This window comes from Taurulus bubalis (genome assembly GCF_910589615.1).
Source record: "Taurulus bubalis genome assembly, chromosome: 2".
NCBI lineage: Eukaryota > Metazoa > Chordata > Actinopteri > Perciformes > Cottidae > Taurulus > Taurulus bubalis.
The window spans coordinates 31124529-31139266 of record NC_136590.1 but is presented as its reverse complement, the minus strand read 5'-3'; the positions used below and the strand labels follow the sequence as shown (position 1 = coordinate 31139266).

Below are 14738 nucleotides of genomic sequence, written 5' to 3'. Positions count from 1 at the left end.
AGAAGTCCACTGTAAAACAGCCCAATGGGGTCATGGTGCATTTACTCTGTTTATTCCCTTGCTCAACTCTGCTTCACCCTTAATACAGCCATGGAGCAGAGAGAATCAGGGCCTGAGAGAGCTAGAGCACAAACTACGCACAAGCACACCCATCATGTTGCCAATTAAGCTACTATGTGAATCAGAGAAGACGCAGAATTATATATAGTGTCAGAATACTAACTACATTGAATAAATTAGTGGTGTGAACAAAGCAAATGTTAAAGTTGTAAGATTGATCAAGTGTCTCTAAGCTAACTAGCCCACTAGCTGAATAGTGAAAGAGGACAAAAAAACATACACTTTAAGCGAAGCTTTGATTTCTCAACAATGATAGAAAAGTTAGCATCCTCTTATGTGGTAAAAAGACTTGTATTTGTCCCAAAAATCTCAATTTGTATATCCCAGAAAATACTTGACTAGTAACTGCGGCTGTTTTTGACAAAAAACAAGACATACGAGTGGTTTATAGGCTTTTGGAAAAAAAAGAAAGTATAACCTTTGATGTGAAATTGATTGTTACAAGAAAAATGAAATGTCATGAATATATACGTACATATTATCCCAATATGTAGACATGAACATTAAGATTGAATATCCTTAAGTGGTGTTTAGCCAAATAAATCAACTATTTCTGTTAGGCTGATGTGCCCTGCAAGATGAGAAAGTACAGTAGACAAAATTACATTAAATTTGAATTTAGTAAGACAAATCTATGATAATTAGTAATTGGTACCTTCCCCCAAGCCTAAGTTAAAGTAAATGTTATTCAAATATCTATTCATGTTCTTTAATTTCCTAAATCAACTAAGGAAATGTGTTTCATTCTCAGCAAGCACTTCTCCAGATCCACTTTGTTTGAAACAATCTGACAGCATTCAATCTTGTTGCAGGAGAAAACCATGAAAAACTAACGTTATTACTGAGCGGCAGTTGGAAAAAATCACACCAAGGACAATTTTGTTCAGATATAGAGAAACTATGCGGTGATCAACAAAAAGGAATTGCAGTATGCAAAACATTTGCGGAGGCGCAAATGGCATTATATTTAGTGAAGAGCTCGGTATGACTTAGGACAAAATTCAAAGTTTAGGATTTAGGACTCAGGACTTGAGGTCAAACACTTTTGAGGCGTGACTTGCAAAACAATGACTTAGTCCCATTTACACACACTATCAATGAGATATGACATATTACAACAAGAAATCGGCTCCTCTTTTCCAATGGGCAACGTCCTTGTACATTCCACAAAACAGATTCTTTATCCCATAATATTCTTTTTCACTATTATAAAGAATATGACAAAATAGTGATACATTTATTTGCACACCTTCTCAAAGCCCATCAAACGATCCAATGACCAGTTTTGCCGGACCCAGGCATTCAATTTAGAATACAAAATAAAACTGAGAAAGGAAGTAAATCCTTGCATTTGGGAAATGGATCCAGCAAATGTTTGCCTAAGAGATGACAAGCAATTAATTGATTATCAAAATTGTCTCCACGTCGACGGGGCCACTATGGAATAACTTTCATGAATATGGCTGATATTGTGTATTTGCATCTTCACAAGTAAGCGGTAGATGATGGCAATGAAGTGAATTTACACCTCACAAATACACATAGCGGCTACAGTTAAAACACGAGGTGTAAACAGATAAATATGTAATTATATAATAGTTGCATAACAGAGATATCTGTGTCAAAATTGTTCTCATTTTAAATCATCCTCGGGACATTCAGCCTTTACTCGACGTGCGTGTCAAAGAGGGAGCAAAGAGCAGCGTTGATGGAAGCCCACCTCCGTGTTTACTTCATATGAAAAGCGAAGAAACATAATATAGAAGCTTCACTCTCCGTCTCTACGTCTCTTTCTCTCCCCTCCCTCACTCACCAGCAGTGACAAACATATTTTATGAGTCACGGCTGGAGCAGGCTGCCAGTCCTCTCTATTCAGACCCTTGCCTTTACCATCAAGATACATCCAACACCAACAACTCTGGCTTCCAGGAAAACTCCCTCTCCTCGTCTGCTACGACACCCCCCCCTTCCCCTTCCCTCTCTCCCCCTCCCTCTTTTTTATTTCCCCTTCCCCAGTCTCCCATCTCTCTCTCTCTTTCTCCCCATCCCTCTCCTCCTCTACTGCGGGTGTCTGGGAGGCTGTTTATCCTCTGTCTCTCGCTCATGAAGGGCCGCACTAAGCTCCCTTCCCTCTGCCCGTGTGTGGTAGGTAAATTCACCTCTCCGTTCGTGTCGTTCTTCTCCTTCCATCTCGCTGTTGCTGCCTCTGTTTTGCATGTTAGCTTTAAAGTCTGCCAGTCGTTGTGGCAGGCTTTGGGGAGGTCTGCTTCTACATCTATGCATATTGCATCGAACATGCTCGAAATCTCCGAAATATGTGTATGAGACATTTTTTGCTCTCCTTCTGCGTGTGCTCTGGTTAGGTTTATTCATGCACTTTGGGTATTACGTATGAACGTGACCTGGCACATGTGGGTGTGTATGTGCGAGCATGTTTCGACACGCAGTAGGAGTAAAACTCCTGCAGACTTGTTGATTAAAGCAGCATTATAAAGATTTGTGTATGCAATGTTTTTATTCTCTGTTTGGAGAAGTGAAGTTGTGTCTGTGTTGATTTGAATATAATTGAGATTTGTGTGCACCTCTATCCTTGTAAGGACACAAGGGCACAAGCACAGTGCTGAAAGATAAGGACAATCGTCCAGTTGACAAAAAAAATTGACGTCACTTACAAAGAGGTTGTGTCATTTTTAGAGCTAAAGGCTTCGGATCAACATCAGGGTTAGGGATATAGATTAGGGTTAGAGGTGAGAGAACGTCCAGGGCGTAGAAGTACCATAATGTTGATGTGTACATACGTATGCAGTGGTGTGTGTTGAATGTAAACACTGAGAAGCCAAGAGAAATACATAATTAGCGGAGTAGACAAGCTTGTATTTGGCTGGTTGAGTGTTACGTTTATGTATCTGTGTGTGTGTGTGTGTGTGTGTGTGTGTGTGTGTGTGTGTGTGTGTGTGTGTGTGTGTGTGTTTGTCTGTGTGTGTGGGGGGTCTAAAAATGCTTTGCACTGGTTATTATCGATGCTAGAGTTGTTGTTGCAAAAGCGAACACAAAAATATAAGCCCCCATTTTCAGTTTGAATCGCAGTTCAGTTCATTGTGCAACAGATTGTGCAATAGATTTTGTAAATTGACTGTGAGTATACAATGCAGTCAATAATTTATAGGACATTGACACAATTTAGTTGTTTTGCCTCTGTGCACTGGCATTTTGGGTTTTACAATGAAACAACATCTAAGGTTTGTGTCCCAACTCTTCTTTAATTTAGTATTTTAAATCCTGCATTGTTCACATCCTGTCTTGGTTGCTGAGTTTCCATCACCTGTAAATCAGTGGAAAAGTGTGACACCATCTGTAGGAATGCCTATCAACTGCATGCCGAGGACCCCCTCATGTAGAAAACAGCTCTACTGGAGGTCTAAAACGCCACAGGAAACCTCACAAAAGCAATAATGCACTTTTGACTTCAGCAACTGTGAATTACCTGCTTGAGACGGGAAGACCATGTGTAGTGGAACAGGAAGTTTGACGGAAAAAAACAGAACAGATCAAGAAGACAGTCCAGGATGTGTCATTTATCAGAGACAACCATCAGAACAAGACAACACCTGTAAAACCTCCACAGGTTCGCCATGAGATGCAAACCTCAGATCGGTCGGGCTTCAGTTACAGCATGGAAGACCTGTAGCGTTAAGGACAAAGGAGACAAAGATCGACCTGTGCCAGAGTGATGGAAAGATCAAAGTGGGGAAAAAATAGAAACGGCTCATAATCCAAGGCATGCCACCTCATTTGTCAAACATAGTGGAGGTGATGTCACGGTCCAGTGGAGTCATCTCACTTGAGTTCATTGATAATTTCCCCTCTGACGGTGGCAGCCAGCAGGGTGAATATGGAAGTATACAGAAAACAGCGCTCAGGCTCAAATGAATGCATCAGAACTCATTGCACAATACTTTACCACAGACGACAAAACAAAACAAAACATACAAGTAGGAAGTGAAGATGGCAGCAATTCAGGACTGCCAGAGCATCGCCAGGGAAGATACCCAGAGTCAGTTGAGGTCTGTGGGCCGCAAACTTCAAACAGTCATTGACTGGAAAGGAATATTTCAACCACATATGATGAGTTAAGCTACATTTTCGCTGATAGCAGGGGGACAGTGAAAGGCTGTATCTCCTACTTAGTTCATCTAATGTGGATGTAAACCCCTGATTTGATAGCTAAGAGTCTGCAGTTTAACCTCAGTGTGACTTCAATGACACATGATCTTCCAATAGTCTGACTAATTCAATCATGGTGCCACAACACTACACTAGATAATACATTTGATTTGTTCAGTTTGATGCACCCATTGTCTTCCGTTTGTCCTTTATTTAAACATCTTTGCTATTCTATTGCCATGAAAAGCTTCAAAATGAGGTTGCTGGGCCATGTGATTGGCTGAGACTCGTATTCTATCTTTTACTGCTATACCTGATCAGATAATAGGATGCTGTCTGTGTTGTCATGCGTCATAATGCTTACATGGACTCCTGCAGGGTCCTGCATCATAATGTAGTTTAAAGTTCTGCTTTTGTTGAACACAAATTTTAAAAGCAGGTCCTTCCAGCTAGTTACCAATTTAAAAAGAAGCAATTCTTCTCATTGTGTGGTTATCTTCCTCTTTTCTATAATTGTGGTAAGAGCCTATATTCAACCAAACATTGCCTTACCAGTCAGCACACTAGGTAATTATGGTAAGCTGTTAATTACTATGTGCTCTTAAGTTACTGCTAGTTGGGTCAACTGAGTAAATGCAGTTCTCTTCTTCCTTTTGTGAGTGGTGCTTTCTCCAGTTTCAAAACCTGTAATTACACACACTAGTTTTCCATTTTCCCCGCAACAGAATTTGAGGTAAACAGTGTATGTGAACTAGAGGTCACATGACCCCCCCCCCCCCCCCCCCCCACCCCCCACCCCCCCCCCCCGCAGGTGGGAGTGGTGGGTAACTGGAGCATAGCTACTGCCAGTTAGCTCTACCTGTTGGCACCTGGTGGCTCTGCTTTTCATCATCTTGGCTCCAAGCGATGCCGTGGCTGACCAGACTGGCACCCTGCTGTGCTCGCTACATGCCGAGCCAAATCAGTGGTGGTCTGAGCCTCTTTGTTGCATTCCATCAGAGGTGGGTCCAAAGAAAAAAATGCTTTTACTCTGTTAAAAGGTTGAGGCAATTTCTAAAATTGAGAAGCCACTCACAGCGTGGTGCAGATCCGTATGAGCATCAATGGGAGTCCATTGTAATTAAAAGTTGTCACACAACTCTTTTCCAACACAGGGCTTTATTCACCAAATGTGTTTGGCTAACTTGCCTTCATTAACTTCAGAGTTAAAGTTGTTCAGTCAAAACCAGAGAATAGTAGTAGACAAATCGAATGTAATACTTGATTCACTCCTATGAAGGTTAAATGTTGTAAGTAGAACTGCAATTTTGTTATTACTGGTTCGTAAGGATGGAAGAAGCATTGTGATTTTATATTTCAGCCTAAGGTTGGGGTCTATAACCCTTACACACATATAATGTGATGATTAGCAATCTACTGCCTACTTCCTGGCTGTGGTCATGATAGATAACCTACACAATCCCACAATGCAAATTCCATGTCTAATTATAGACTGAGCTATAGTGATGCCCCCAAGCTAAATAAACAGAATAGTTCAGTTGGTAATAGAACACATGGCAAAGGCTTTTCAACCCTATGGAGTGATTCTATAATGTGTTCCTATGTTCATTAAAAGACATTTGAAACAAATAAGTGTGTTTCTTAGTAGTGTGTGTGTGACCACCAAGGTACCAGTTATTAGATTTTGCAAGGTAAAGCAGCACATGGCTTCTCGCAACCAGACACAAGACATCAGCGAGCATTAACTGAATAGTGCCCTAATGAAAATGTAAATTAAAGGAGTAAAAGTAAAAAGTAAGTACACATTTTCAACTTCTATATTCTACCAAAAATCTCCTCTAATCATTCTGCTCTATTTGATGTTATGTGACGTGTTTAACAATATAAAATACATTAAGCTGAACACAATACAAATTAAATAAGACTCATTTTGAAGACACGTCTTGTGTTACACAGTGAACATACATTATATTATGACAAAAACAGCAGAGCCAGCCAATGTGGTAGCATGTTCCAACGATAGAAACTATGGAGAGGCACATGGGGGCAGCTTGAGCTGAGAGAAAGCTTTGCAGCTTGTAGGTGGTTCTGGTTTACAATAGACCGATTTTAGCTGGCAGTCAGTAGTGAACGCTCTTCCACATTTTTTTCTCAACATACATGTATAAGTATCAGATGGAGGACAGCTGGCAGAGGATCATCTCAGTTCTGTTGTCTTCAGTGTGGGAGGAGGCACAGCAGAACCAGACCATGATAGAGGGAGTGAGATGATGATGTTTAGAATTAGACCAGTAGTTGCTGTGAAACATTCTTCCCTTGTCACAGGAAGAAGATCATCAGTTTGGCTTTCATGATTATGGTGTAGATGCCCTCATCCCAGTCAGAGGGTGGTGCAGATAATTATACCCAAGAGCTCAATTTAACCATTTAATAACGGTCTCTAAGGATCTGTAGCTACCAAACGGAGAAAAATAAGTGTATTCTCGGGCTAATCGTTTTTTTGGGAGCTTTTGAAGTGTGTTGAAGGTGCAACACGCACACCATGCTTTATGCATAAAGCATAGCTCCAAGTCATCACTGTTGGTGATGACTCCATTCCGGCCTGTTACATTTACACAGCTGGGTGGTTTTGCAAGAGACAGAAGCAGGAATATCAGATGTGAAAAATTACAGTTTGCCTGGAGAGCGACCTTTGAGTGCTGCTTTTGCACCTGCAGCTGAGGTGAGGCAAGGCTCTGCCACAGGGTGTGCAGGTTTTGTGCGCAGCAATGTTTTGTTTCTTTCACAAGGCAGAATGAATCCCTGTGCTACCTGGGGATGTGGAATGTGTTTTAAGGGTGACCATGAATCCTATACTTTCACTGACATTGTGCAGAGTGAATTCATTTGTTTAGATGCATTTTAGTTAACTGACACTCTCTATTTTACTTCTTGCTAATGTTTTTGTCTGACCATTTCCTTTTTGAAGTGTTGTGTAGCGGTACGAGGTGAAATCAAATATTCAAGCTGAGAAAACTCAGATACAGTAGGTTCTGTGTAGGTGTAAATACTACAATTCTCACCATGGGTGTTTTCCTAGGCGGTAGAGCTGAGGCAGTCTCAGAGCCTCAGGAGATTCCCAGTTGTGTTTGCACTTTAGTTAGACTATTTCAGTGTCAAAGCTACTGAGTGCTGGGGGGTTATAGAAGGCTGAAGACTGGATGTGTGTTGTGTAAGTGGGATCTACATGTATCCCCACCAAATTTAGATAGGTTAGATACCATGCTTTCTTTATATGAGAGTAGTTGTAGATGCCAGTGACTACAATGTGTAACATATAATTCTCCTTAGGTTTGCCTACAGTGTGGTCTTACCTGAATGTAGCTAAAGGACACGCAAACGTGAAATAAGGAAGACCATTTTGAGTGTAGTTTGAATGTGCTGCATTTGAAACCGACCATAGGGTGGAAATACATCTTTTCTACATTGCAGAGAGTTCAAGCAGTGAAAATAACGGTCTCATATGACGTTTTCTGCTTCTATTTGTTCCCTTATTTGTTCCTTTTTCAGAGTTGAGCTGAATCTATAGTTCATTGTTAAGAGACATTGGAGGATGTGGAGAAAATGGGCTATGTGATAAAAAATTTTAAACATGTGAGGTTAATACTAGTCTTATAAAATCGTATTGTAATTCAGTTTTCATGGGAGCAATAGATCAATATGAATGTGCATATTTGTGGGAAAAAGTAGTTGCAGCTTTATTGTAATTGGGTAGATTATATTTGTGGCAGGCTCTATTAGGAAAAATGAACACTAAATAATATGAAAGTGTGAATTCAAAATATGTGTATTTCCCTACAGACATGTAAAACATGAACTGAGCTAATCTAAAACCATTGACATACAGAGATATAAAAATGCATCAATGCATTTTCATGACTCTGGATCTTATACTTCAGATGTCATACAGCCAGGCTTTGATAATGATTGAATCTATTATGTAAAGGTAAATAATAAACATTTTAAAAGCTATCAAGACTTGCAGAAAAGATGAGAACATGTTAACTATGGCACATCTGGCTCAGCCTACAGTGTATTAGGCTTAGCACCATTTTCTGGCACTCACAGGCTCCGTGAGCTTCTATAACAGCCAGTTGTAAATAATGCCAGCACTAGCAGCTTGCTCCTCGAGTCACAGCACTTCTTAATATTCTCTGTGAATTCGAGAAAACACTGGCATGTGTCATGGCATGTGAGGCATGTCGTAGTAGCATGACGGTACGCCTTTGTGTGCACAATCACCTGTGACAGAAGCAGTCATCTTACGGACACGGTGACCACAATGCAGCCGCAGGAAAGTGAACTATTTGTTAGGGATCTGCCACCCCCTGCAGATGTTGTCATGGAAACTCTGGCTCTTTTGGGGTTCTCTCTCTCTCTCTCTCTCTCTCTCTCTCTCTCTCTCTCTCTCTCTCTCTTTCTCTCTCTCTCTCTCTCTCTCTCTCACTCTCACACACACACACACACACACACACACACACACACACACACACACACACACACAATGCAGCATTAGGATGTTATTGCTATCCTCAACACTGGAACATCACAGTTCAGGTCTCCATGCGACTCCCACGCTTACATAATACTGTAGTGGAAATGGGAGAAGCCATTTACAGTACATGATCACCATGGAAATGATGCTGTATCAATGATTATGACATACATATTAATGTTTTGCTCGTCTGAAAATTCTGCTCGAATCAAAATACATCTACTTAACTCTATGAAGACACATTATGCTGTTACAATACAATCAAATAGATTGATCCAACATACAGGAGAGTTATTACAATTTTTATTTAAAGCCTTTCAATGACATGTCTGTGAAAGCAGTGTTCCTGTGAAACCACTGAGAGGCTAACATGTCTTGTCAGAGCCCGGTGGACTGAGAAATGAAAAGGTTTGTGTTCATTTTTTCCCCTGTTTCTGTCAACTATTATTTCAAGTCAAAGCAGCCCGCTAAGAAATCAGATACTTACTGTATAGTTATTACTGTAGCAAAAGAGAGGTACAATTGCAGCTTTCCCATTATTTTCAACATTACCTCCAAACTTAAATGGCGACTGATTATTAGCACCCCCTGTACCCATTCTTCAAGTAGTCGTATGAACCCCCTATGAGTTCTAATAGTTGTGTTATTTTATATAGGTTTTTTCAGAATTTAGTTGTGAAAATGTTTTATATTTTCAAATAACTCACTTTGATACCGTATTTTGATCATAAGTGTGAACATCCAGCATGATCTGGGCATAGTTTTATCAAGATTCCCCAAAAATGCCTTGTCGAGCCGCCCCCGAGTTTTTCCAACTCTATGCTTCAAGGCATCAACAACAACCTGAGTTGTAAGACCCCTCTTTGTAAAGATAATGACCTACAGAATCTGAATATGCAAGAAATCACAATAAAACGAAGCATTGGGGAGTTACCATGGAGTTTTAGTCAAAAAACTGTGTCGTTCGGTTCAAAAATGTAAAAGTTACTAGCTTTATGTCTTTTCACCATTTGTTTGGGGCATGCTGGGTAAGAATATTTGCATGAAGCTCTGACGAAGGCGTGTGACGCAGTCTAAGAAAAAGTCTCGGTGCACTCTGATTTTTCAGGCACTAATATACAGTAGTGAATGAATATTTTTACATTTTTAGACACCTGCAAGCTCGTAGGGTTACAAAGAGGTGTCTTTTTTTAAATCCGACTTTATAAAGTGTACTTACGCTTTTGTAAAACGTTACGGCTGCCGCTGAAAATGACGGCGATGTTACGGGATTTAAGTAATTACATAAACTTAACGGTAAGTTTAATTTGTTCTGTTCGGATAGGACTCTTCCCACAAGGCATTACTGTATTTCAGCAATTTAAATGAAGTTAATCAACGTTGTGGTTCCGGATATCCTTTAGGTAACGCCACTTGACTTATTTTTCTCTGTTCCTGTCCGATAATAGGCGCCGCGGGGCTCTGGGGTTAAAGAATATTCACAGATTTTCACACATCTTTCTTCTCTTGATGACCTCCATTTAAAGGGATTTTCTTGATTGTATAAGCGTCTTACTATGTGGCAAATTGTCGATTAAATGATAGGATATTGCTCCTATTCTAGATCATGCCTGGAACTTGTATCAAGAGCTCAGTCGGTTACTTTCAGAGTGGAGTTAGGAGCACAAAAAGAAAACCTGTGTGGACAAAAAGCGTGGAATCACCCATGTATGATTTTGAAGAGGTGGTCTCATAGAAATAGATGGATAATATAAGATGGAATCTATTAATAATAATATAATATATTTCTGTGGGTGGCTTACTGCAAATATGTTACTCACTGATGGAATCTTTCACAAGGTATAGTCAATGCCAGAGTCAATGCTGCAATCAAGGACAGGGTTTTTCTTTTCTATGAAGCAATATCCATGGAAACTGTTGTGGCCATGAAAAGTATTATTATGTGAACACAGACAAGAGTCAAAGTATAAAGTTAGACTGTGAGGAATAGCAACGTCACGCGTCGAGAGAATAAATAAGAGTGTGAACAAGGCCATGCCCACACACTGAAACACACAACACCTATTGCTATTATGTGATCAAGACTGAGGGTTATCTCGCTGCATATGACGCTCACAATCATAGTTCTGGAGCTCACATCGTTGTACGGGTCGCTTTTTTGTATTGAGTAGTGATTTATGGACTGTTTTCTCTTGTCTTTGAGTTAATGATGAAGGAGATCTTTCCTGACAAAGGGACACCTTACGTTGTGTTCAATCCATAACCTCCCTCTGTAGGCCTGTGATAATCCTGCTGATGTATTTAGAACATAGTAGATTTCCCAGGATCTTTCTGGGAGGATTTATTTCCTTCCTTTTTTTAACCATCAGCAGCACACTGGCGTATTTGGAACGGTTTGTGTGTCTTCGATTTAACGCTGACGTCACCCGGGAGCGTTGAGCTCTGCGCCGCAGTCGGTCCTGAGATGAATGCACAATATTTAAATCTAGCCTACCTGGTTCTCTCACTCCACCCTGTGGGCTCAACATGTCAGCACAACCACACACAGGAGTGGAGAGGAACAAATCACAAATGAAAACTAAATGAGACGTTCATCTTGTGAGGGAAAATAACTGTTATGATAAAATGACTGTTTGTATGTAAAACAGTAAGGAAGTTACTTGCTATTGATGTTCCTTCTTGGTCCTTTTTACAATGTTGTTTTATAACTTTATTATCGTCCTTTCAAAAACATTATTTTACAACTTTATTTCTTTTAAATTATTGGACAGTACAGAAAGGGGTTTTAACTTCGGCAGTGAGACGATTTTTATTAATATATCTTATTTTTTAGAGATCAATGAGACCAAACATATTACAGGAACTTTTAAGTCGCTTTTGACAGTCTCACTAATCAGTTATTTTAAGACTTTTAGTTGTTTTGACAGCCAACCAGGAGCCATATCAGCTCTGTGAGTGAAAAAACAACTTTCTGCTAAACACTTGTCCGTTCCAAATAACTGTTACAGCTCAAAACAATTGAAAACAAATTAAAAAAGTTGAACACTGAATTTGAACACATCAAATTGTATCCTACTTTAAAATATTGTGTCTTTATTTAAACTTTTTTAACAGTAAGTGGCCTTGCTTTTACCTGAATTGCCTGTTGAACTGTCTCTACACCAGTGATTTTCAACCACTGTGCCGTCAGGTGTGATCACACCTGATATAATCTCTCTCTGTATTTGATAATAATAATTTTCCATTGTTGAGCGTCACAGCCTGCAATATAGTGGCTGGCAGAGTAATTAAATACTCTTCCATGCCAGTAGGTAGAACAATAATTACCAACCATATATGCTGTATTATGCTACAATGTGACATTTTGTAACTTTTTTGGTTGTTGGTGTGCCGTGGAATTTTTTTTTTGTAGAAAATGTGCCGGGCCTCAAAAAAGGTTGAAAAACACTGCTCTACACCAGTGGTTCTCAGCCTTTTTTCAGTGATGTGTAAAATATATTTTCAACCAAGTACCCTCTAAGCGCCGCATTCTTGGTTGAAAAAAATATGTAGTACACAGCATATGCACTTATATTTTATTGAATATTTATGAAATAACAATTTTAAAGGGATTTTGAATGGATGTTACTTTTACATCTTTTGTTTCTTTCATCTCACGTACCCCCTGGAGTGCCTTCACATACCCCCAGGGGTACACACCCCATTTGAGAACCACTGCTCTACACTGTAATTTTGGGAGATTAGTCAAGTGAACAAATCAAAAATAGTAATAGTGGGTTATGTTGCATGCAGATCACTGCACATCATGCCTATTTGTTTGTTGTGGATGAATTCACTGTATAGGCAAAGCAAGGCAAGTTCCATGTCCAACTTGTGATATTTGGGCTCATTTTGCAAGATGACAAACAGTGAATAGCCTTGACGCGCAACTTTAACTCAATTAGCCAGCCAGTATATTTTGTAGCCATCGAGTCCTGTCCAAGTGATTTTAAACATTTCAGCACCTTGGACAGCTCCTCGAGCACTTTTCTAAAGATCCAACAGGGGCCGCAGTAATCACACTGTAACATGTGGTGGTGGTGGAGCAGGCTGTTTGATGTGGCCATTTAATAGTTCCCAGTTTACACTGGCTCGAGATTAGTGTGTGTTTGTGTGTTGCTTTGCTACTACTACAAATATTATTTGCATGCTGCCGCTGGGCAAAATAGATACAGCGTTGCTCTCTATTTAGTCCCTTTATGGCTTCCCCTTATGTTTCCATCTGCGCATTGAGTACAAACTTTACGGTCAATCAAATACAGAGAGAGAGCGAGAGAGCGAGAGAGAGAGAGAGATAGAGAGAGAGAGAGAGAGAGAGAGAGAGAGAGACTGGTACAAATCATGGATGCTGCTGCTAGTGTTAAACCTACAGCGACCGTACAACGTCAGACCGACGCTTTAAACGTGTCAAACATGGATGATCATGAAGTTGCAAAGAAACATTGGACCCGAGCACCGCCGCAGTCAACCGAGAAGCCTGCTTGTTAACCGGGCATCACCCGCCCCCTCCCCAGTGAGCTTCCGCGGCTCTCTAACTGTACCGTGGCTCTGATTGCGTGGCGGCGGACCGACGAGCTCTGGTCTGTGCTGTCTGTCTTGGTGTGAGGCTTTGGACTGATGTCTCTGCCTGTCAGGAATTTAAAGTGTCTCTCGCCGGTCATGTGCCAGTGTAAGGTCATCTGCAGCAACCGGACCCTCTCCCTCATGTTCGGATGCAAGGTAAGCCTGGGGTGCAAGCAGCCGATGGTTGCAGCAGCGACTGTTGTCGAGACGTACAATGTGGACTGTTAGTTTGTATAAATGTGTGACAAAAAAAAAGGCCTTTGTAAGAAATATCGCGTTTGGGGTTGTGCCAGTTGTGGCTCATTTGAACCGCGCTTTTCTCATTACACAGCCACTAGGGTAATTAGTACAGGGATCACACTCACCTACGGTTATGTCCATATGCTTTCAGATACTAGCTTATTCACACCATACCTTCATATCAGCGCGTGGTCGCCTTTTTTGTCATGCTCGTATGGCCGATTTCCAGACGACAGCATCATTGGCATGCATGGCTGCGTTTGGTGTTAGCTGTATTTTTGTTGTTGTTTAGCTTTCTCCACAAATGTTTACTGATATTAATTGAATGAAATATCAATCTCTATCAGTGTCTACTCCTTGACGTGCAGGGCAGGTCACGTCAGGGCGGAGCATGTGTGTACCTTGCTGATCGCTTCACATTCAGCTTTGCATCCCAGTAAACTGCACGGGATATGCTTTTGACCTTGGGAAATGCACTTTATTGCTCAGGGCCACTTAAATATCATTCATCATCAGAGAAACTGTACACCACAAGAGAGGCTTGAAATCAGGTAACATGAACAGTGCCCCTACTGTTTTCTTTAACCCACTGATGAATCCAAGCCAGGCTGCTTATTCACAGCAACAACAACAACAAAAGCTCATATTTAGCTGTGTTCACAGTATGACTTCATCCTAATTGTAAACGTCTTTTTATGTCCAATAAGAGAGCATTCATTCACTGATTGTCCATAACATACCAGATGCCCCTCCCACACAGCTTCAGGTGTTTCCATGTATGGCAGCCAGCTCTGAGCTTCTCTCCACATGGCACTCTATTCTGTTGGCATGTTGAAGCCAACTCTGACTACACTGCTCCGCTCTGTCCAGCTTTCTCCTGACGCTTGCCAAAAGGGATGTGTACATGTGTACAGAGCTTTAGATAATTGGTTTGTTAATTCACTTCAGACATTTTGGTTTGTGTTCTAATTTTAATATTAGATATGAACTACTAGGTGGATATTTTTGATATTTAATTAATTGTGATTATTTTTACAATTAGTCTGGTAGACAATAACCATTTGTGAGACACCGCTGG

The 14738-nt window shown here is 40.6% G+C and overlaps 1 protein-coding gene across 1 annotated transcript in view; it reads left to right on the top strand.

The window, feature by feature from the left end:
• Positions 1–13474: 13474 nt before the first annotated feature.
• dlg4a (discs, large homolog 4a) overlaps positions 13475–14738 on the top strand; it is a gene marked incomplete at both ends in the record, with an annotated part of 39687 nt that continues 38423 nt past the window's right edge. Inside the window, 1 exon segment of the mRNA XM_079214488.1 lies at positions 13475–13576. Within this exon segment, the coding sequence (XP_079070614.1) occupies positions 13475–13576 (102 nt within the window).